At 36.8% G+C, this 24,330-nt stretch overlaps 3 protein-coding genes across 4 annotated transcripts in view; 2 read left to right on the top strand and 1 right to left on the bottom strand.

Annotated features, from left to right (window-relative positions):
- Positions 1-5,552: 5,552 nt before the first annotated feature.
- On the top strand, positions 5,553-8,215 carry LOC149484296 (uncharacterized; the record flags this gene model as incomplete). Its single annotated transcript, XM_089701920.1, has 1 exon — positions 5,553-8,215. A coding segment is annotated over exon 1 (2,517 nt), but the record flags the coding sequence as incomplete, so codon positions are not given.
- A 3,426-nt stretch (positions 8,216-11,641) lies between these two features.
- On the top strand, positions 11,642-13,900 carry LOC149484295 (uncharacterized). Its single transcript, XM_089701919.1, has one exon. It carries the CDS (start codon positions 11,642-11,644, stop codon positions 13,898-13,900), a length of 2,259 nt encoding a protein of 752 aa, XP_089558045.1.
- An 8,547-nt stretch (positions 13,901-22,447) lies between these two features.
- Positions 22,448-24,330, bottom strand: part of SA1 (stromal antigen) — a 30,054-nt gene continuing 28,171 nt past the window's right edge. The window contains exon 18 of one of the 2 annotated variants that reach the window (XM_089701771.1): positions 22,448-22,657. In XM_089701771.1, the coding sequence (XP_089557897.1) occupies positions 22,486-22,657 (172 nt within the window). In that variant the 3' untranslated portion in view covers positions 22,448-22,485. The remainder of the gene's footprint in view (positions 22,658-24,330) is intronic. The other variant, XM_089701773.1, reaches the window with a different exon arrangement.

Below are 24,330 nucleotides of genomic sequence, written 5' to 3'. Positions count from 1 at the left end.
TGAATTTGGTATCTGTCAATCATAGATCATTCATTGTTGATATTAAATGGGGAGGAGGACATATGTTGGAAAAAAAATGATGAATGTTATTAACCACCGAGTTCTTTTTCCAAAGATTAATAAAAGCTTCTCAATCAAAACGTGTAGCTTTGTTGTTGCAAAGACGGCATTTAAAATATTATAAGTAGATAATAGAACTGTATCTACTAATTTCGCGAACATCCATTTTATAATTATTCAGAATTTATATACATCACCGAAAATTAATTTCTTTTTTGCACTCCTGTCAACGAAATAAGAGCAAATGAACATATCGTGGTTTTTCAAAATTCCAAACTGAATGATAGGAATGAATATTCAAAATATGTAAATATTAAATTCGTTTATTTCAAAAGATGTGAATAAAAATATTGAAATCTGGTAGATCTTTTTTCTAAGCATCATAAAAACTTTCAGCAAGGACGTATTAGGTATATATCTTTAGTCGTCTTGAATCTAAGCTACCATCTAACATAAAAACCATGACAGAAACAAGTACACGTACGAACACAAACTTAAATGACGAATGCTTTTAGGATTTTTTGTGATTTTTCTAAAGCAATTGACTGCGTAGAACATTAACCCTTAAATTGATTTCGTCCGTTTTAAAGAACATAGTAGGGTGATTGCGCTGGTTTTCGTCCAGTTATGGGAGTTGCCAACTTTGTGATGCGAAATAAATATTTTGGAGCACCCTTCCTTAAACATATAATATTTTTATTTAGTCCTTATATAGTCTTCTTTAAGAGAATATTAAGTGAAAATAAATCATTTTGACGTATCTTTTTATTTAAATTATTTTCTGCAAAAGTAGGGTAAATGCTAGTTTTCGTCCAAAAAAACTGGTTTTCGTCCTAGTGTAAGCTAGTTTTCGACCACCGTGTAGAAAAAGGAGGGTAGGTCAACTATTAAGTTAAAAACCAATTACAGGTAAATATATACTTTTATTTAATCAACATCACAATTTCTCACTACCTTACAGGTTTAGTTTTACTAATAATAATCAATATAACTAGTCAACACTGGGATCTATGTAGCACTTGGCAGTCTTTATATGCGTTAGTGATGACTGTTTAATCATTCGTAATAAAGAAAGGAATGCGTTACTTACAATGTAAATGAATAAAGTAATAATTATAGGACTGAGAAATTACATCAAAAAACAGAAATATTCATGCTAATACTTTGTTTATCAAATGAAACGTACTATATTAAACACAGCCATAATAATACGCTTTAGCTACTAAAATAAACTATACTATACCTTACTGAACTATGCATTATTGTCTTACTGATGCCTTTATTAAAGATTCTTCAGTGTACGTAGCGTTTTTTTTTCTAGCTTTCTTAGACTCCTTCGAGGCCATCTAAAAACAATAAGATCTTTCTTAGGATACGTTGAGTAAGTAGAATAAAAAAATATTGCATTGGCAAAACAGACCTAGAATAAAAGATGATACTCAAGTGAATGATAATCAAGAAAAATACAGTGTATTATGTCTGACCTACCCCCATTTATGCCATGAATAATTGACTCTACTTCACATAAGGAGAATGATACATGACTGAATGAATGACAATATTAGGTACCTACAACACTCTGGCCCTCACCAATTATTTATAAGGAAGATACTGAATAGAAAACTTTTCAATACGTAAAAAAGACGAAAAGTACTGCAAAAGAATAGCCATTTTTAATTTTTGTCCACTCCAATACTCATTCATGGACGAAAACTAAAACGTTTAAAGCTAAATTTAGTTTTCGTCCACTTCTTTAAATATTTTTTTATTTTGGCAGCACTGACAAAGCAGTGGACGGAAACCAAAAAATCTAAACTAATAGCAATAAAGATCACTTCGGGAGAAACTATTCAGTATTTTAAAGGACCGATACAGTAAAAAGAACCTAACAAATATTCACGTAGCTGTTTGAGTTTTCGTCCACTTGGACGAAAACCAAATATTTTGAGAATTTGGTAACCTAGTATCCGTCCACTTAATTTTTCGAAGAATATTATAAAAAAAGTATGATAAACACTTCTAATTGCGTTTAATAGGCTTATAACTAAACATACGTACCAAAAACATTACGTTAACTAGCTAAAACAGTGATTTAACTTACCATGAACTTTTCTCGCCGGCAAATTTTTCTCTCGCGCGATGACATCTGCAAGGCACGGATGGGAAGCGGCCACTTTTACGTTAATTTTTTGAACTCTCTTCTTGTCAAATCAAATTTTGATGTTGATAGTACTGTTGCTTACACATTAAGGACCGTAAAAAGTGCAAACTTGCGCGGGAAGGTAGGTTTGTATTCAAGTTTTACGCACGTGATTGTAGCAGGTCAGTCAAATGGACGAAAACCGAAACTGGACGGCAAACCAGCGCAATTACCCTATTTATACACATGCTGGCTCTGTTTCAGTAGACCTAGGCATTGCCAATTGGTATATTATGAAGGTACTAGCTATGTCCTTCGCGTACATGCAAGTTTCGTTAGCGAAGCGAAGTTCAGTCGAAAATGGTGACCATTTGAAATTTGCAAAAAACGGATCTTTTGACTCTCCTGATAAAATTGGTTATAACTGTAAGTATTTTGGCTATTTTGCTTATAATGTTATATTATTAGTTAGAATACGATTGTAAGTATAGTATTTTGACATAATTTTTACATATTTTACAATATTTGTAATAAAAATCTTAGTTTGTTTATGATGTCCCATAAAACGGACGTTGACAACTTGGAGTATACACTAGGGAATTCTTCACATGTCCTATGTAACGGACGTTGCCAATAAGGCCCTCTATTTTCAACGTCATCATTTTGATATATTTAATTTCTCTATTTTTATTATATTTTACAGGAGCATGACTTGGCACTCAATAAAAAATTCCCTCACTACCTCTGGCGGAAGCTGAAGAGTCTGGCGTAGAGTTGAGATGACGATTTCGAAGGAAATGTAGACCTACGGTAGTGATTTCACTATGATAACAGTGTTAACCATTTACTCCCAGCACCATACCTCCGGAATTATACGACATATTGATTTGAGACACAATGAAGACCCAAAAAGTCAGAATTTTTACCATCAACAAAATATTATTGCTGCAGAATTACAGCCATTACATGCGGTGCGAGATGAATCTTCCCTACTTCTCAGTAGTTCTTCAGCCACAGCATCATGTTACTTACCAGAAATACCACCCAATATTTGAAAATTTAAATAATAATACCTTACAAATTAAAAAACTGGCAGCAAATGGATATAATATATGCCAAAGAATCCAAAAAAAGCGATTTAAATTTCCTGTTTGTTTTGGTACTTCAGGCATGGTATACGACTTCTTTGCATACGATGAAGCAAACACATTACAATCTGTACAATTTAGTGAATGGGAAGAGAACTTTCTTGGTGTATTAGAATAAGTTCTCAGGCTATGTAATACTATTTTTATTCCAATTCTTAGCATATTCTTATGGCTGTGACTTTTGATAGTGTCGTTTTTTAAAATCCATTATTTTTGACGATATCGTTAAAGTTTTAACCAATATTTTAAGACAGATGTTTGAAAAGCTTATACTAGATCGTCCATAATTATAATTTGATAATAATTTTGAATTACAGAGTTGAAAATGTGCATTGTATATATGTACCACGGTTGCAGGAATAATGTGCAATGTCCGTTATATGTGACGGTTCGAACATGTACATATAATTGGCAATGTCCGTTTTATGTGACATAGTGAAAACAATAGAAAAAATTAAAATTTTTAAATTTTTTTTTCATTTTCCTCTTTTCTATCCTAATTACAACACATCCTCCAAATTTGGACATTATACACACAAGTTATCTAGGGGTGACAATTTAAGGGTTAATTCCATAGTAATTGAGTTTTCTCAATAGAGTGGCTATTGAGAAAACTCAATTACTATGGAATTAATGGTTTGGTACGAAACTTCATGTCTTCATATCTTCTGAATAGGATACATAACAATGGCGTTAACGGCGAAATAATAATAATAGTTTAATAAAACTAAAAAATCACGCTTTTTATAGAAAACCGAACTAAAAAATAGAAAATTTTATCAAATTAGTGTATTGTCATCGGTCCTCAATAAATCTACAAAGTTTGAACGAAATCTGGCCGTTTAAAGTGGGTCAAAATCGCGCCCAAAGAAGTCGGTTACAAATATACAAACATATAGGTGAAGCTAATATAAAGCGTGTAAAAAGAGACGCCGCGCGGTGCGGCAATTGACATTGGTGTTCCACAGGGATCTATTTAAGATCTCTTTTTGTTCTTAGTATAATATATTATGTGAGTTTATTTGTAGATGCTTGAGTTTGAAGTGGGACACCATCGCCGAGAGATCAGAAACCGTTAATGTTTTAACGATAAGAATATCCCTATTCAAAATGTTCGCAGCAGTGTTATAGATACATAATGTTATTATGATCTTCGAAATTGTCAATGAACTAATACGTCACACAATTTAATTAACCTTCCTGTTGTTATATTATACAATATCTTTATCCGTAATCCTTAACGTAAAACATAATATGTTCTGGAGGAAAATCTGTAAAGGATTGCAGATATATATCTATTGTATGGAACGAACATTAATTTCATACGCATTTGAAATTTAAGGATAGACTGATTATTATTAGAATTTATGAATTCGATTCTTCGCCATATATACCTAATATAATTGGACAACAAACTAATTATTTTATTTTGAACATGTTATTTCGGCTGTTACTATAAATGGATGAGTCTTCATACCCTTATTTGGTCATTTCCGTTCAACTAATTTAATTATATTTGTTTACGACGTTTGTTTTCGACCTGCCGTCACTTTATGTTATTTTTTTTTGTTCACATGAATTGCAATTTGCATTGTCATTACTCATTATCATTTGTGTCATCTTAACGTTTTGTTGGAAGGAATTAAATTGAAAGCGATACATAAAAAGGGAGTTTTTGTTCATGGTCCTTACGATTGCCGGATATAAGATATAATAATATATAATATATAACGATACTGGAGAATACTGGCTTTGGAGTTACGACAATATCGATGAAATTATTATTGGTGGATTACGATTTACGACTAATAGTCTAATAGTACGTACATACAACTATAACGGTCAGCGTAACATCGAGTTGGGTGTTCTATCATCGCGTCTTCACATCTGCATCTGGAGGTTATTTTGTGTATAAGTGCTGTGAGTGAGTAAATAAGTGGACAAACCGTGAGTACATTCGAGATATCATAATACATAATTGGACTTTATATATTGGGACTTTAAGTAAATCGTATATAAAACTTGCTAATTGCTATTACAAAATAAATTGATTTGTACTTTAAAGAATGACGTGTTAAATAGGTCAAGGTTACGTGTTTCGCGGAAACTTAAAACGTAATAACCTACTTATTATATTCTGTGAATGCGTATCAGTTTATGAATATTGTATTTTAAATCTTTGTCGGATTTCTTATAGTTAATAATTAACATCAAGTTAATGTATAAATTAATTTATAAGATTACGTATTTCAAATATTTAACCTATAAATTTTTATAAAGTTTTTTGTATATTCATTTTGTTTAATGTGTTTGTGTATTCATTTTGTTTGTTAGTTTTTGTATTTGAAAGATGGAATCTTATATTAAAGTGCAAAACAATATATATGATCGAATTACAAAAGCTAGATCTAATTTTAAGAAATCGCCTAAAGAACGTTTAGCGAATGATGCGTATTTATCGACAAGATTAGATGCGCTTGAAGAACTTTGGTCTCAGTTTTTGCAAACTCACACGCAAATTATTCAAGTTTCAGAAAGTGATAAATTGAATGCTACTACTTATGTCAAGGCTGATACATATGGCAATTGCGAAGAACAATACATCGATTATAAGTATGAGTTGCGGGAAGCTCGAGCTAATTTAGCGGTTAAATCAACCACTGTACATCATGCGCCAGATGGCAGCACCACAGCTACAGATTCGAATCAACAAGGTTTTAAATTACCAAAGATTACTATTCCACATTTCTCCGGGAAATATGCAGAATGGACGAGCTTTCGAGACCTGTTTTTGTCACTGGTACATAGTAACCCTACATTGGATGATGTTCAACGTTTACATTATTTAAAATGTCAACTCACTGGAGAAGCGGAACAGTTCTTGCGACACATACCAATAACTGCAGAAAATTATAATTTATGTTGGAAACAGCTTGAAGATCGGTACAGCAACAAAAAGACGTATCTTGCCAATTGTATCTTAAAGAAATTTATGAATCAAAAAACTGTAACAACTGAATCAGCTACAGCGTTACGCGAAATATTAGATACTACTAATGAATGTATGTTCGCACTTAAAAATTTGTCAATAGATGTAAGTACTTGGGACACTATTGTTATTTATATTGTAAGCTTAAAATTAGATTCCGAGTCCCGTAAGCAGTGGGAACTGCAAAGTAGTAAAAATTGTAATTTATTACCAACATATAAAGAATTTATAGAATTTTTAGAAATCCGCTCACGTTCATTAGAATTTATTGATCCTAAGGTAGCTAAACAAAATAGTCAACAATATAGAACTAATGTTACTCCGAAAGCGTTTCATATTTCAAATTTAAAATGTATTTATTGTTCTAATGATCATCATTTGCGAAATTGTAAAAGTTTTTCAAGGGAAATGACTGACACTCGACGGAATTTTGTCCAATCACATAATCTTTGTTTTAATTGTCTTGGTGCAGGTCACAATGTATATTCGTGTCGCCAGTCTTCCAGGTGTCGTATTTGCAAGAAGAAACATCATTCTTTACTACATCCCAAAAATGTATCGCTTCCGTCGGAGCTTCAAATGAGTGAGGCAGAATCAGATGCTAAGGAAGCAACAGCATCTACATCAACACAGGTAAAAAATATTAATAATATCAGAGCCTGCTTTTCACGTTTCAGTGGACAAGTTTTACTTGCCACCGCATTAGTTAATGCCAGGTCACACACAGGCTCATTGATCACGTTAAGATGTCTCATTGATCAAGGATCACAGGCTTCATTTTTGACTGAAGCCGCAGTTCAACTTCTTGGGCTAAGAAAGATTCCACACAAAAGCTCCATTATTGGTTTGGGTAGTGACCACTCAAGTTCTGTTGCCTCTAAAGCGAGGGTAGAAATTGAGATTGAATCACGCCATTGCAACTTTAAAATTTGCGTCCAAGCTTTTGTGCTCAATAAGCTCACCTCAGTACTTCCGGAAAGGAATGCTGTTGTTAATCTTAGTCCTGAAGTTTCTAAATTAGTTTTAGCAGATCCTTTCTTTGCAACACCAAATAAAATTGACATGCTCCTTGGAGCAGATGTTTATGGTCAGATTTTGCTTGAAGGTCTGATCAAGGATTCACCCAGTGCATTAATCGCGCAAAATACACAGCTGGGTTGGATTCTATCGGGTCCAATTCAATCCAGATCGAGCTCCAGCACTATTTGGTGCAATCATATTCATCAAAATGATGAATACGAACTTATGAAGAAGTTTTGGGAGCTTGAATCGGATCAATTCGCCTCTGATAAATCACTTCTTACAGAGGAGGAAATTAAATGTGAGAGTATATACACATCAACTACTAGGAGAGATAGTTCAGGACGCTATATAGTTAATTTACCATTTCGAACCGATGATCCAAATTGCAAATATGGTAATTCAAAGGCTATTGCAATAAAACAATTTAATCGGCTTGAGAATAATTTATTAAAAAATCCCAAACTTAAGGCTGAGTATGCTGCTGTCATAAAAGAATATAAAAATTTAGGTCACGTGGAATCTGTGCCATCACATGAAGAGGATTCAGCTGATGCTGTATACTTACCTCACCATGCAGTGATCCGAGAGGATAAGGATACTACCAAGGTCCGAGTTGTCTTCAACGCTTCTTGTCCAGGAACCAATGGCATCACATTGAATGACGAACTCATGGTAGGCCCATCGCTACAACCTGACTTACGTCACATTATAATGCGTTGGCGTCAATATCCAATTTGTCTTGTCGCTGACATTATAAAAATGTATAGACAGGTAAAAATATCTGAATTACATACAGATTTTCAACGTTTTGTGTGGCGCGAAGATCCAGATCAAAGACTGCAGCATCTGCGCCTCTTACGAGTTTTTTTTTTTTTTTTTTTTTTTTATGCAATAGGGGGCAACAGAGCAGACGCGTCACCTGGTGGTAAGTGCTCCACGTCGCCCATATGTACGCACAGTGTCAGAGACATTGTGAGTATGTTGCCGGCCTTTCAAGTAGGAATATGCTCTTTTCTTGAAGGTCCCCAGTTCATAGCCGTTTGGAAAAGCCGCATGAGGGAGTTTGTTCCAGATTTCTGTAGTGCGCGGGAAGAAAGATCTTTTAAAGCGCACAGTTGTAGATTGCCAACAGTCAAGGTGGTGAGGGTGGTATTGTTGACGATGTCGTGCTGTACGGTGATGGAACTCGGCGGCGGGTAATGTTCCAAACAACTCTTCAGAGCACTCCCCATAGTAAATGCGATAGAGAACGCATAAGGAAGCGACATCTCTTCGCAGCGCCAAAGTATCAAGCCGATCGGTGAGACTTGGCTCGTTAACAAGTCGTACAGCTCTCCTTTGAATACGGTCAAATGGAAGGAGGTATTGTTGGGGTGCCCCGGCCCAGATGTGGGAGCAGTATTCCATGTGCGGCCTGACTTGCGCCTTATATAACTTGAGGCGATGGTGCGACGTGAAATACTGCCCCGCTCTACAGAGCACACCAAGTTTTTGTGAAGCCAACTTGGCTTTTCCTTCCAAGTGACAAGAAAACTGTACGTTACTCGAGATTTCGAGACCAAGGATTCCGATACTGGCTGCGGCTGAGAGAGGAGTACCCTGAAAAGTAGGAGCTATGACGAAGGGGAGCTTTTTAGCGGTAAAGGCGCATACCTGTGTCTTTTTGGGGTTAAATTGGACTAGGTTTAGTCGGCCCCATTCTGAAACCTCTTGTAAAGAAGTTTCAATCTCAGACACGAGGTTGTTCCGGCACTCGATGATGCGCTCCTGAGAAATATTGCTGCGGCCGGTATATACTGCATCACCAGTACTGTCATCTGCATAGCAATGAATGCTGCCGTTGAGCAGCATATCATTGATATGCAGAAGGAACAGAGTGGGAGACAAGACACAGCCTTGTGGGACACCAGCATTCACAAGCTTAGGATCAGAGCAGGAACCGTCGACTACGACACTCATGCTACGCTCTGTGAGGAAACTGGCGACCCACTGGCAAAGTTTCTCAGGAAGCCCATAGGAAGGAAGCTTCGCAAGAAGCGCTTTGTGCCATACCCGGTCAAAGGCTTTCGCTATGTCCAAGCTGACTGCTAAGCCTTCACCCTTGCTCTCGATCGCCGTTGCCCATCGATGAGTTAAATATACAAGAAGATCACCAGCTGAGCGACCGCGACGGAAACCGTACTGTCGGTCACTGATCAGCTGGTGCTCCTCCAGATAATTCAACAGCTGGCGATTGATAACGGTTTCCATTATCTTGGAGAGCAAGGAAGTGATGGCTATGGGTCGATAGTTGGACGGATCCGAGCGATCGCCCTTTTTCGGGATGGGATGCACTAATGCTTTCTTCCATGAATTCGGGAAAACGCATGTGGAGTAGGAGTGCCGGAAAAGGCGCACGAGGACCGGTGCCAACTCTGGTGCACACATCTTCAGCACAATTGGAGGAATACCGTCGGGGCCACTCGACTTGTGGACATCTAGAGCGAACAGTGCCTTACGCACAGCACTCTGGGTAAATCGGATGTCCGGCATAGAGCCCTCAAGCCGTGGGATGATAGGTGGTGAGTTCCCCATGTCATCTAAAGTCGAGTTTGCGGCGAAGAGGGAGCTAAGGAGATCAGCTTTCTCTTTTGCCGTGTGGGCCAACTGGTCATTCTCCATGCGCAGAGATGGTAGGGACGGCTGACAGAAGTTCCCTTGCACAGCTTTGGCGAGTGCCCAAAAAGCTCGTGTTCCCGAAGGAAGTCGGGCAAGTTTCTCACCAAGCTTAGCAATATGCTCTGACTTTGCTTTCGCTATTGCTCTTTTGAGAGACCTAGAGGCTGAGTTTAGTTCTCTCTTGAGTGTACAGGCGTTTGGATCACTAGACACGAGCGCATTGGCCCAGGCCTGGTAACAGTCTTGTTTTCGGCGCGACGCCGTTTTACAAGAGCTACCAAACCAAGGCTGGGACTTGCCACCGACGGGCACAACAGAGTTTGGAATAAAAAGCTCCATCCCCTGAAGTATCACATCAGCAACAGAGTCTGCACACGTGCTAGGATCATCTGCCGAGAAGCAAACACGGCCCCAGGGATAGGATGAAAAGAATGTACGCATCCCATCCCAGTCTGCTGACTTGTAGTGCCAAACGCGACGGCGGCCATTACACTGAGGTCGTGGATATCGCAGGATTGGCACCACACTCCGTATTAGGCAGTGGTCAGATGAACCTAAAGGAGCATCAACATTGACCTGATAGCCATCCGGATGAGAAGTCAGCAGAAGGTCCAACAGTGAAGGCGTATGATCCTCTACATCTGGAATTCGCGTGGGCGATGCTACCAGTTGAGTAAGACCATATGCAAGAGCAAAGTCGTGGACAGACTTACCCGCATGATCAGTGGTACGAGACTGGAGCCATTCAACATGATGAGCGTTGAAATCACCAAGGACCACAATTTCAGCGGAAGGAATCTGTAGGAGCATGGTATCAGCAGCGGATTGTATATGTTCAAAGAGTCGGTCGGTTTCATCATTACCGCTGTGGGATCTGTAGAGGCACGCATAGACGCGGGGGTGGTCATCGCAATCTACGCGTAACCAAAGGATGGATAGATCCCTACCTTCAAGATAACCGAGGCGCCGAAAGCAGATATCGTTCCGGATGAATGCGCAAACACCAGCGCGGGGTATAAAATTGTGCTCCAGGTTGTATCCTGGGTAATTGAGATATGATGTATTAGAAGGGGAAGATATCTGCGTTTCGGTTAAAAAGAGCATGGCCGGTTTCGCCGTCTCAAGATGGTGATGGACGGCGTTGATGTTAGAGTGTAAACCCCTTACATTACAGAAATTCACGCAGTGCGTGTAAAGGGGTGCAGCGGTCTTTTTTCTCTTGTTGCCCCGGGTATGAGTAACGAGCGGGATTTTGCCCTCCCCAGAATACGCAGGGCAGCCTGAACGTGAGTGCTCAGGGAGGGATTCTCCAGCACTAAAAGTGTTGGTACCCTCCTGGGGTAGTAATATTTGTAATTCCGCTGCCATATTAGAAAAGGGGATGGGGGGAAGTGGGCTTCCGGTATGTCTCACTCACCAATGCGAAACGCTAGACGCTTTACGCCGGTTTTCCGTGAGATAGTGGTATCGCGCCGGACGGACTACAGCCCATTCGTGCTACATACAAAAGAGGACTATTATATGTAGCTGTAGTCCTACCACTCTAGAAAATTTTTCGCCAGAGCCTCGTCCGTTGATCGGCAGGGTGCACCACGAGCAGGTGAGGTTGGCTTTGGCCGTTAGATGGTATACGGCCATTGCACCCCAAAAGTTACCTTTGGAACGGCTTCAGCACCTTATCTCACTGTGAAATCATTACAGCAAGTTGCACACGACGATGGAGTAAAGTATCCGCTGGCTGCTGAAAGGGTACTTCATGATTTTTACATGGATGATTTTATGTCAGGCTGCTTTTCTGTGGAAGAAGGTAAGCAAATTTATAAGGAAATAACACAACTTCTCCAAGGAGGTGGATTTGTTTTGCAAAAATGGAGCAGTAATAGCGAAGAAATACTTAAAGAGATTAATGAAGATGTTGAAGATCAAGCAGAAAACCTGAAACTAAAAATAGATGAAATCATGAAAATTTTAGGACTTACCTGGAACAGAAGAACTGATGAATTTGAATACTTAGTACACCTTCCACCGCTCTCTCCTCCTGTAACAAAAAGAAAAGTTATTTCAGAAATTTCTAGATTATTTGATCCTGTTGGTTGGCTTGCGCCAGTAATAATTTCAGCCAAAGTTTTTATACAAAAATTATGGCTCTCGGGAATTGAGTGGGATGATGAACTTCCTGCACAATTACTGAAGGACTGGCTCAAGTATAGAAGTGAATTAGATACACTTACCAAATTTAGTATCCCACGCTGGATTAACATCAATAATGATGATACAGTTCGCGAATTGCATGGCTTCTGCGATGCTTCAAATGTTGCATTTGCGGCAGTTGTGTACTTGCGAGTGGTTAACTCCAATGGGGAAATTAATGTTGCATTAATCGCTTCCAAAACAAAGGTAGCGCCCATTAAACAAGTTTCGATTCCGAGATTGGAGCTTTGTGGAGCTGTACTACTCACAAGACTGCTACTAGAAGTGTCTCAAGCCATGGGTATGGAGAAATCTTCTATTCATGCGTGGACCGACTCACAAATTGTGCTTGCTTGGCTTCAAGGACAACCTAGTCGTTGGAAAACCTTTGTCGCCAACCGTGTGTCGGAGATTATTACTTCGTTGGAACCGCAGCAATGGCAGCACGTATCTACCAAGGATAATCCTGCAGATTGTGCATCGCGTGGCAGTACGCAATGGGATGTTCAACTCTGGAAGGAAGGGCCGAAGTGGCTGCAAGAAAAGGATATAAATTTTACAAGAGGTCAAATAGAAGAAACACATCTAGAAGAAAGAAAAATGAAAATTTGTTTAATAAATACTCACGATGATGAAGCAGATCCCGAAGAAGAAATATACTCACGGTTTTCATCTTTGAGAAGACTGCTCCGGGTTACTGCACTCTGTAAAAGACTAATTAAAAGGATGAGAAAAAAGGAAGTAGAAGATCAGAAGGATTGGATAACAAGTTTTGAAATAAGAGAAAGTTTAAAAGTATGTATAAAAATATGCCAAGAAAAACATTTCGATGAAGAGCTTGCAGATTTAAGAAATAAAAAAGAAATAAATAAAAAAAGTAAACTTACCTCACTTAATCCAATAATTGACGAAGACGGTATTCTACGAGTAGGTGGCAGACTGCAGCAGGCAATCCTTAGTGATGAGAGAAAACATCCTATCATTCTTCCTCGCAAATCACAGTTTACAACTTTGATTATTGCGGATGCTCATGAGAGAACATTTCACGGCGGTCCCCAATTGATGCAAAATTATTTGCAATCAAAATACTGGATTCTAGGTGCGAAGGATTTAGTACGACTGTGTGTTCGTAAATGCGTTCGTTGTGTACGATATGCCGCTCGCACAAGACACCAGTTGATGGGACAACTACCGGTTGAAAGATCTACTGCTTGTCGACCTTTCTTAAAGAGTGGAGTAGACTATGCAGGGCCTATTAATATAAGAACCTCTAAAGGCAGAGGTAATCGGTCATTCAAGGGATATATTTGCTTATTCATTTGTATGGCCACACGCGCTATCCATCTCGAAGCAGTAAGTGACCTTACAGCTCAGGGATTTCTAGCAGCGTTTAAGCGTTTTACAGCACGCCGTGGTCATTGCGCTGAAGTCTGGAGCGATAATGGGACAAATTTTGTGGGTGCAGCACGAGAACTCAAATCTTTATATGCTCATGAGAGGTCCAGTATAATGAAGGAAATTGCAGATCAACTGGCTACAAATGGGACTGAATGGCATTTTATCCCTCCCCATTCCCCAAATTTTGGAGGACTATGGGAGGCAGGGGTAAAATCGACGAAACATCATTTAAGACGCATTGTTGGGAATTCAACTTTAACATTCGAAGAAATGACAACATTACTTGTCAAATAGAATCTTGTCTGAATTCTCGGCCTATTTCTAAAATTACTGAGAATCCAGACAATCCAATCCCACTGACACCAGGACACTTTTTGGTGGGAGAACCTCTGGTTTTACCCCCTGATGTCAATTACGAAACATCCAATATGACAAATCTCAGACGGTGGCAAATGACTCAAAAAATGACACAAGATTTTTGGCGTCGTTGGTCAAATGAATATTTGACTCAGTTCTACCATCGTTATAAATGGAACAATATTGTTCCTGAACCTACAATTGGAGATTTAGTGTTAGTAGTGGAGGATGATCTTCCACCTGGAAGATGGTTATATGGTATTATAGTTGAAAAACATCCCGGATTGGACGGAATTACGCGAGTTGTCAGTCTTAAATGTAAAAACAATGTAATTAAACGTCCTGTTTCTAAATTGTGTTTTTTGCCAATTACCAACTGATGTTGATTTTTTTTGTTGGCTTTCGAGCCTCATATTATGTTCGTATTAGCACGTATTAGTAAGAAAGCATGCAATATTGTAATATTTTATTTTGTATTTTTTCTGTATTTGATGTTAAATTCGTGTAAAGACTTTCGTTAGTATTCATGTTTTGATCGGTTAATTGTATTAAGGAAAATTTTGAAAATTTGTCCTTGGTGGGCTGTATGTTTACGACGTTTGTTTTCGACCTACCGTCACTTTATGTTATTTTTTTTTGTTCACATGAATTGCAATTTGCATTGTCATTACTCATTATCATTTGTGTCATCTTAACGTTTTGTTGGAAGGAATTAAATTGAAAGCGATACATAAAAAGGGAGTTTTTGTTCAATATTTATTTCAAATATCTATCCTCTTATTTTACAAATATGGTTTGTTTAACTTATACACGATTATAGAAAACTATTGTTACCTCTACAATAGATACACCTATTTACGTAAAATCGAGTGCGGAGAAGGTAGAGTGCTATAAATACCTACAATAAAAAATGTTTCTGTTTGGTAACTTGGCAAGGCATCCTTACGTATATGTAAGAGAAATAAAGACTATTAGACAAACATATAGATAATATACATAATTAATTGTTTTATAACCACTTTTAAAATCTTAATTTGTATAATAAAGTATACGTATACTTACTATATACCTTAATCCAGTAAATATACGAGCCTTGATATTATTCGTATGAATCATCTTTTTGCACAGTGGATTAGTTTTTCATCCTTATATGGTATCTTAAAGTTAATTATGTATTAAACTATTTAACATGTGACGACGCTAAGTACGTGTTATAATCATTCTAAGCTTTACAAATAGATTTTTACCCTGAATTATTTTATTTCGCTTATTGGCACCGAGGTAGGTACTAGGTATTATGAAATCATAAAGAAACGATTTTTTATCTGACTATCAGATATGACAAAGAGATAAAGTTTCTAACGTTGTTTGTGTATGTTTATTTGTGGGGGTTAATTTTCGGAAGGACTAATCCGATCATGAAAATTCTTTTACATAGAGAAAGCTAATAGTAGAGCTTTTTGACAGGAACTGGGTATTTACAGTGGGCTTTTATCTTTATGTTTTTAATGAATGTTTAAACAATTCTGTAAAAATTGTTAGGTAGTACAGATTTATGTAAGTACCTATATTTAAATATAAATTAAGCCGGAGAATAGTGGGCCAGTTATGAGTCTCTATCTATGATAGAGCATTATAATAATTGGTAATGCTCTAGCCTCTATGATCTATCTACTAAAGGAGATAGATCATAGAGGCGTTTACTATTTAAAGTATTTTTTCATGAACCAAACATGAATCTTTATCAGAATATTATTAAGTATTTGCCAACCGAAATAGGCACGGGTCAACTAGAAGGTAAATTGTAATACATAATACCTACCACATGAATTCATTGTTCTTTTGACGTTGTTAAAATTCTTTGTCACGATACTACAAATGTATGCATTTTCAGCTGTTTCCTGACACTTTACATGGCAAGGAGTAAACATGATATTTACTTCTGGTGAACTAGCATATCTCTTGCTACATTGCGTCAGACCACGTCACTAAGAGTCGTGGTAACGTCACATAACATTGTCATAAGATTGTTTGGACACTATCCTCCAAAAATGACTTCGAGTAAATTGGAATGTGGCCAATCGTCTTGAGCCTGTTTACGTAGTGACTACGTCAGAGATAGTTGCTATAGTACTACGTAACAACTAGGTACAATGTGTTTTCACTTGTCATTGTTTGCAGTCACTAATTGGTTGTAAAGCAGTGGCAATTAGGAAAAGAAACAAAGATAACACTCAGTTAAAAGTTGATTCAGAAGGAAGAGTTGATATAGAGTAGAGACAATGCTCATTTCTACTAGGTATACCTAGGTTTATACCTATTATTATACTATTATTATTTTATAGATATTATTATAAACCTAGTACAGAACGGTACAGAATCTACTATGGGGAGTGCTCTGAGGAATTGTTACCTACACCTTTTACCAGCCGCACAGTTCCACCACTGGACCACACGCCGTAAAAACCAGTTCCATCCGCACCACCTGGATGGTTGGCGCTCCACCACTGTCCGCTTCACCCGCAACTTCCTTCCGCGTACGGTGAAACTGTGGAACGATTTGCCACCTGCGGTGTTCCCGAACAACTACGACATTGGGGCCTTCAATAAAAGAGCTTATTTGTCCATAAAAGGCCGGCAAAGCACCTGTAACACTCTAGTGTTACAAGTGTTTATGGGCGGTGGTGACCACTTAACACCAGGTGGCCCACCTGCTCCTTTGCTTGCTCTGACATAAAAAAAAACCTTCTTTCCTCAACACTAGTATTTTTAAAAATAATCAAATGAAAATTTGGAGGATACCTATTGTTCAACAAATAAAATTATTATCTATAATTTAACGTCATACTAGAATTATAATTAGCTATGGTCTGTGATCTGTCTCTATCTCGAGTACCTACATAAGTAGGTACCTTCAAACAGGGTAAAAGTGGCCAGTTTAAATACTTTTATATACCTACCTATGGTATAAATATAGGTAGGTGTACGTAACTAACTATTTATTTATAGTGTAGGTACCTAGTACCTACCTACGCATCGATAATTTTTCTCAGATTATGTAAGAAAAATAATAAGGAATGACTTTCATTCTCTACGTCATATTACGATCAGTTTCTGTAACCTTTTAAACTTAAATACCTGGGCTTAACACTATCTACTTAAATAAAGTGTTTACGACTATGTAATCACAGTTGCCAACTGAGTTTTATATGTACCTACATTGTTTGAAAAGAAAGTCCTTGAATTTAATTCGGAGATATGTTGACAAGGCTATGGAAGTAATGCTATTTACTTGGCACTTATAGTTTTATGTAAAATCGTTGTAATGTGAAAGTAAACATGGAATTACAAGCATGCGCGGGCGCTGGGAGGCGTGGAGGCGCCGCCCACCGGTCTCCACGCCTACCGCCCTCTAGCAGGCACTTTTAAACCTTTTCTCCATAATTACGTGTAAGATAATGCAACTCCTATTGCTCACTCAACTGACCTTCCCCTACCTCAAAGTAATTAACATTCAGTTGCTCGTTTGCTAAGGTAAAATACCTAAATAGTTATTTTACAAAAAAACTAAAACCCGCCTTCAAATTTTGAAAAGAATTATTAAAATCGATTCTCCCAGTCGCAAGTTCCGTGGTAACAAATCCAAAAAAATACGGTCGAATACCTCCTCCTTTTTTGAAGTCGGTTAAAAATTATTACCTGTTAAAATTAATTACCTGTACGTGTCCCATTTTACATTTTTTTTGAAACATAACGGGTATATGGTAATAAGAATAAAATTAGAAATTTCCTCATTTTAAAATTATAGCTCCGCAGTGTCAGTTTTTAAAGTTACGATGCAATATTAGCGGAAGGAAATAAAAATATGATATTTTTAATGACGTAATAGAAATAATGGGTAGTAGTAATGAAGATTTTTTCGCTGATAGCCACGTCAGTAGAAACATTTCCTTGTTGCCGGCAGGCGCGTGCGTCACGGCAAGTGGCATAGCTTTATGGTGTAAGTTATGGTACCTACTTATGAGTTAAGGAGGCCATTAATTAATCTACTTACTAGTTTACTCCAACTACTGCAAGAAGAGATTGTATTTTAAAGCAAGAAAAATAATTTGAATTTGAAAATTAAATTTTAACTTAATTTTAGGTTGTAATGTAGAGATAGTAGAGTTTTTGCAAATTATCAGAATTTTTCTTGGAATAGGTAAGTATTAAATTGTTATGCAATTTTATTTGCTGATTCAGACGTTTCTTCTATACCTAACAGTTAAGTCAAAATGGTTCTAGAATGAATCATCAAATTAAAAAATATGAATGATTAAAAAAATATTCACAGCTTCAAACGTTGAAAAATGATATATTTTATCTTATTATGATCTGTAATACCTAATATAAAATTCCATGTCATAAGATCAGTCAGATGATTTTACAAAAAATGAGAATAGCGTTTTTAGAGCAAGAGTTGTAGGTACCAGTACCTAAATAAATGGAAAGTGGAAATTACTGCGAGCTCTCGTACCTGCTATACCTAAGTGAATAGTAAAATTATTACCCATAGAAGGATCTTACACCTACGTCACTGATGAGCGCCAACTGTCAACAATCTGTATGTTTGTTTACAGCTGCCTTGACACGTCGGTAAAATGGTTAGCAAGTAGGTATTCCATTGAGAGCTAGGTAGTAGGTTCAATAATCATACCTTTGAGTTTAATATTTTACCTACTATTGTTTTAAAAATTATCTCATAGATCTAGAACAACTAGATATGTAGATAACAGATTGATACAAAAACAATTGCGAAATGTATCTTAACATGATCTTAACCATACCCCATCTATGTGCCCTATATAGGATTCAAATAAGGAGGCTCTGTTGTTCTGTTGTTTTACTAAATTAGTACCTAAATGTTAGTACCTAATCGCTTCGCAAAAGGAAAACCAACATTGCATTACCTATACTTAAGTATTTATAATTAATTCACAAATATGGATTTTTTTTCGTAGAAATAAAAGCTAGGTAAGTAAGTCTAAATAATTTATTATATTAGGTACACATTACTCTATGTGATTGGTGAGATTATACCTGAAAGAAAAGTAGTTATTCATCTAACTGAAAAACGGGCTCATATATAGGTACCTAAATCATAAATCGTTGTCAACACATACCTACATACAACTAAAATATCACTGGAAATAAATAATTCCTATTAATACAAACGAAATGATATAGACCGGGAGATAGTGACAAAAATTATTAGGTCATTTGTAGGGGCAATAACAATCATTTTTCTTTTTGTCATTGCTTACTAAACGAAGGATTACAGATATTGATTGGCATACTGGATGATTTCAATCTAAGTAATTGTCTTGTGCTGACTAAGCATTTTCATTGTTTTGTTTTTACAATAATTGTAATTGTGTAATTAACATTAAGGTACGACGAGGTTGATGTGCCCTTAATTGGGACAAACGCCTTATAATTTAACAGATTTGAACATAAACCAAATTAACTTATCTATTATAGATAAGTTGCGGATTATTCCGAATGCGATATTTTTAGTTTTTACTTGTAAGGCACCCATTTAGTGGAATTATAAAATGGCGTTCCAAAATTGGTTTCACCCGAGAAGTCAAGAGAAATTCCTGTAGGAATGGACTGTTAGGTACAAAGCGTTAAAAATAAATAGCCTGTCACTCTTCAGCCCAACTCTAGAGAAAAATCATATCATCATAAAATCCACATAAAATCGCTCCGATACGACGTGAAATAAAAAAAACAAGAGTTGTTAATGTCGTTAGCGATGCTAACTAAGGAATAGCAGCTCTTTTTATTGACACAAAAAACCTACAAACCTACACACTAGTAAAATTGTATCTAAGTATACCAATTATTGTTCAATAATGTCATACTGAATTCATAAAGACTTTTCCTATGCTGGGTAGAGCCCTGTGGTAGAGCCATTAAAAAAATGCATCTAGTGGTGATTGGCAAAAACGGACGATAAAATAAGATCAATTTAAACTGAAAATTGCACGAAGCTTCAAATAAATTTAATACTCGTACGAATAAATATACATGTCTGTGCGTACGAAGCTCGACATTAGTCTCTATTTGAAAATGTAATTAAAATGGACCTTTGATTAAACTATATTTACCTAAAAACTGTATAATTATTATTTACGGATTTACCATCCTGAAACACGTATCGTCCTATTTTAGAATACCTAACATATTGACGTTAAACGCACAAACAATGCATACTTCTGACATGACGTGTGTTGCGCAACTTTTCAATGATGCAATATTATTCTATATTTTATTCATTTATAATTGAAATATTGTAAAAATTATACCCAAGGAAAATTAAAATAAAACAACAACTTAGTTAGTATAGAAATTTTGTTTATTTCTTTAAATAACAACAAAAATAACATTTCAACACTAATTTAGTTATTAACTAATGTTATGTTACCATGTTTGGAGGGAAGTCAAAATAACAACAATATGATAGCAATACAATACATGGCCACAGAATGCGGTCGATAATTTGGGTTATTTGAGCTAATAATTTATAACATGTCTATTGAACAACAAATCTAAGTTTATTTCCTCCTTTCATAATTGTAAATTGGCGATAGTAAAATTCATAAATAAGCTCACACGAAAATATTTTTATTCGAAAAATAATCTGGCATTTTTTAATCAATATGTAGACATAAAAATAAAAAAAATCTTTAACATCTTTAAGTACTTCCTTCAACGTATTACGATAATTATCTGACGCTTTTCGTTAAAATATCGTTAAATTAGGTATGTCTATTTATATTAGGTACTAGCTTCCGCCCGCGACTCCGTCCGCAAGGATGTCGGTCTTCGCGTGGATGCAAGGGCGTCGCCAAGGGGGGGCAGGGAGGGGCAGCTGCCCCCCCCCTAGAGATTCTAAAAAAGTTAAAAATTTTGATCGCTCTTCCATGCACGACGTGTACGGTAGAGCGATCGTTTAGCAGCCTCAGGAGACTAAAAACCTGGCTAAGAAGCACTATTATATAGTGAAAATCGCCTCAATGGTTTGGCCATGATGAATGTGCATCGAAAACTTATACATGGAAACTTACAAGATTTTAATAATAAAGTGGTCGAGAAGTTTACAATGAATCCCCGAAAATTATGTTTTAATTAACCTAATACAAACAACGACCCCTATAATATTAAAATCTGGTAATTAAAAAAAAAATACGCTGTACGCTGTACATTTATTCAAATTCAAACTCCTTTTTTTATTCTATTTTTCTAATAAATGTTATTATAACTTATAATTACAAGTTTTTTATTGCATAGTCAAGAGCTCGTGCTCGTGTAGCTTTACACATTGGACTCTGTACTGTCACAGAATATATACAGGATAGAGCAAGTTTTTAAAAACCAAACGGAAAACTTATTTTATGTGATTTTATTTTTTTACGGGCTCGGCTCACAAAAAAAATCAAGCATCTACCGCAATAATTGACGTCACCATGAGTAAAAATCTCATCGTACTCGGCGATAGGTGAAAATTGAAAAAGTCATAACTCCGAAACTACGAAAAATCGCATAACATACATGGGGGTGATTCGGATAGCCCTCTAGGTCCTCTACCTCCTGGCTTCAGTATATCCATACTTCTTGGGACACCCCACAGACATGTATATGTATATTATTATATGTATAGTTATTACAATCGCTGTAGATGTAAGGCTCGTAGTACAAGTGGAAAACTTCATGGGCTGTCGATTTTACCTACAATTCATACCTACTTTTCTCATTCATACAGAATGAGAAAAGTGTATGAATTGTAGTAGGTAAAGTCAACTTGCCCCCCCCCTGCGCCATCGGCTGGCGACGCCCTTGCGTGGATGGTTTATTTCTCCATTTTGAGTAACTCTGACAATGACATCTTATAAATATCTATTGTAAAGACCAAATACGGCTCGACCTATAATAATACGCAACGTGTGTTCGCGATTCTACAGAACAACGTCTATGGATAAAACTGAAAAATGAAGATAATTTTTTTTCTACGTATTTTTCCAGGATAAAAAGTATCCTATTTTACGCCCAGGATAATAAGGTATAATTATACCAAGTTTCATCGAAATCGAACCGTTAGTTTTCACGTGATGTCTTCACATACAGACAGACAGACAGACAAAAAATTTTTTAATCACATATTTGGGTTTGGTCTCGATCCAGTAACACCCCCTGCTATTTATTTTTTCAATATTTTCAATGTACAGAATTGACCCTTCTACAGATTTATTATATGTATAGATTTGCTATCTATCGACCGAACTTATTACACGCAACACAATATTTTGGGGAACGTTACTGATCATCAAAATCAATTTGACGATACAACATTTATTTATAAACTGCACATTCGTACGCAAAGTTTCGCGATCCTTACCCACACATCTTTGCTCCACAACCATACGGGGTAAAAAAGATGAAACAACATGTTTTCTATATTTTTTAATAAATCAACAAACTTAATTAGTATTAGACGTGTTATTATCCGAGGACATGTCGAGTCGCGTGGGTTTGGGCTTCTTCTTGGGCCGGTCGTCGTTGGACTCGTCGGTGTGAGCGGCGGTCGCGCTGGAGCCGCTGGACGCGCGCCGCGTGCGGTGTGAGCGGCGGAGCACGCGTGACGTGCGACAACTGTAATATTATAGATAGATTTTTAACCATTATCTTACGTTCTTTATTGACGTGATAACGTCTTATAATTCGATAAAGCCGGCTGCACGCACGAAAAACATGACTCATGCGGCGTTACCTCGCTCTGAGGCGTTCCATGTAAGGCTTGAAGTGCAAGCGAGAGCGCGGAACGAGCGACAAAGAAGCACAATCGGACGTTGTCACGTTCAACTATCGTCAGTAAACCGACTTTACAGACAACCAATTTTTTTTATAGTTGCCTGGAATTTGTACACTTGCCATGTTCATGCTTTTCATATTATTGCTGGTACTGTATGATCTGTCCTTAATAATATAAAGTTGAAGAGTTGGTTTATTCGTTTGAACGCGCTAATCTCGGGAACTACTGGTCCGATTTGAAAAATTCTTTCGGTGTTAGATAGCACATTCATCGAGAAATGCTATAGGCTAGATATCATCACGCTAAGACCAACAGGAGCGGAGCACTGCGGGTAAAACCGAGTAGCACAGCTAGTAAATGAATAGATTTTTCAATTGTTTGAGATATTATTATCACTACATAGTATAAAACAAAGTCGCGTTCACTGTCCCTATGTCCCTTTGTACGCTTAAATCTTTGAAACTACGCAACGGATTTTGATGCGGTTTCTTTTAATAGATAGAGTGATTCAAGAGGAAGGTTTATATGTATAATAACATCCATTAAATAGTGGAGAAGTACTGTTATTTTTGAGGTTTCTAATGTGATGTCGTAAATAATTACATTTTTTCCGCTTACATTGCAAACGCAGGCTGAACCCTACGAGTTTTATCAAAACAATTCACTAAGTATTGTACACATTGAAAAGGTCTACAGAAAAGTCCGCGGTGGTATATGTGGATAACCCACAATAACTTTTTTTTGTCATTTACTTTTTACGACAAATAATGGCTAATTTTCGAAGCGATTTTAACCAATACAGCATTAATTCTTAACCAATTAAATACCTTGAATACATTGTTCATTTAATATAGATCTATATGGCCCTTTACACCGTATGATTTAAGTGAATATTTTCGAAGATATTACAGATTTAAAAATTGCGGGACGTAGCGTTTGCGGTGGTACCGGCCGGCCGCCATTGCACCCGTGCGAAGCCGGGGCGGGTCGCTAGTATTACTATAATATCTTGTCCACTCTGATTGGTTATAGACGTCCGGTACTCGATTTAAGAAATAATCAAAGTGTAAAAGTGTTGTTTGGGTCCAGTAACATCCATTTATAAAGTTAAAAAATTTCTACACAATTAGAAAAAAATCGATCATGAAGCGGGATTCGAACCCGCGTCCCTAGAAAATGCTTTCCGAACTCATGCAAATTATTTTTCTCAATTTTTTACGAATTAAAAGCGCTTCTAAACGAAGTCTAGTTGAATAAATAAATGTTCAACTTCGAGTTTGCTGGTGTATGAGCGTAAGTTTTGAATTAATAATGAAGTCGGTTAAAAATGAAAATTTTACGTTGTACCATATGGCAGCATTATCGCCATAATAACAATTTCTACCAGGCAAGACGTACAGTGCAACACGAACATGCATGCGTGCACTAGTGTACTTTTTAAAAACAAGATAACATCAAGACATCGATATGAGCGAATAAAACACGAATTGCATGAATAAGCATTCCTTGTTTT

Source organism: Colias philodice, chromosome 12 (genome assembly GCF_061535455.1).
Source record: "Colias philodice isolate Cphi_HAF_F1 chromosome 12, ilColPhil1 Martin Lab GWU primary, whole genome shotgun sequence".
NCBI classification, from domain to species: domain Eukaryota; kingdom Metazoa; phylum Arthropoda; class Insecta; order Lepidoptera; family Pieridae; genus Colias; species Colias philodice.
This window is presented reverse-complemented; position numbering and strand designations above follow the sequence as displayed.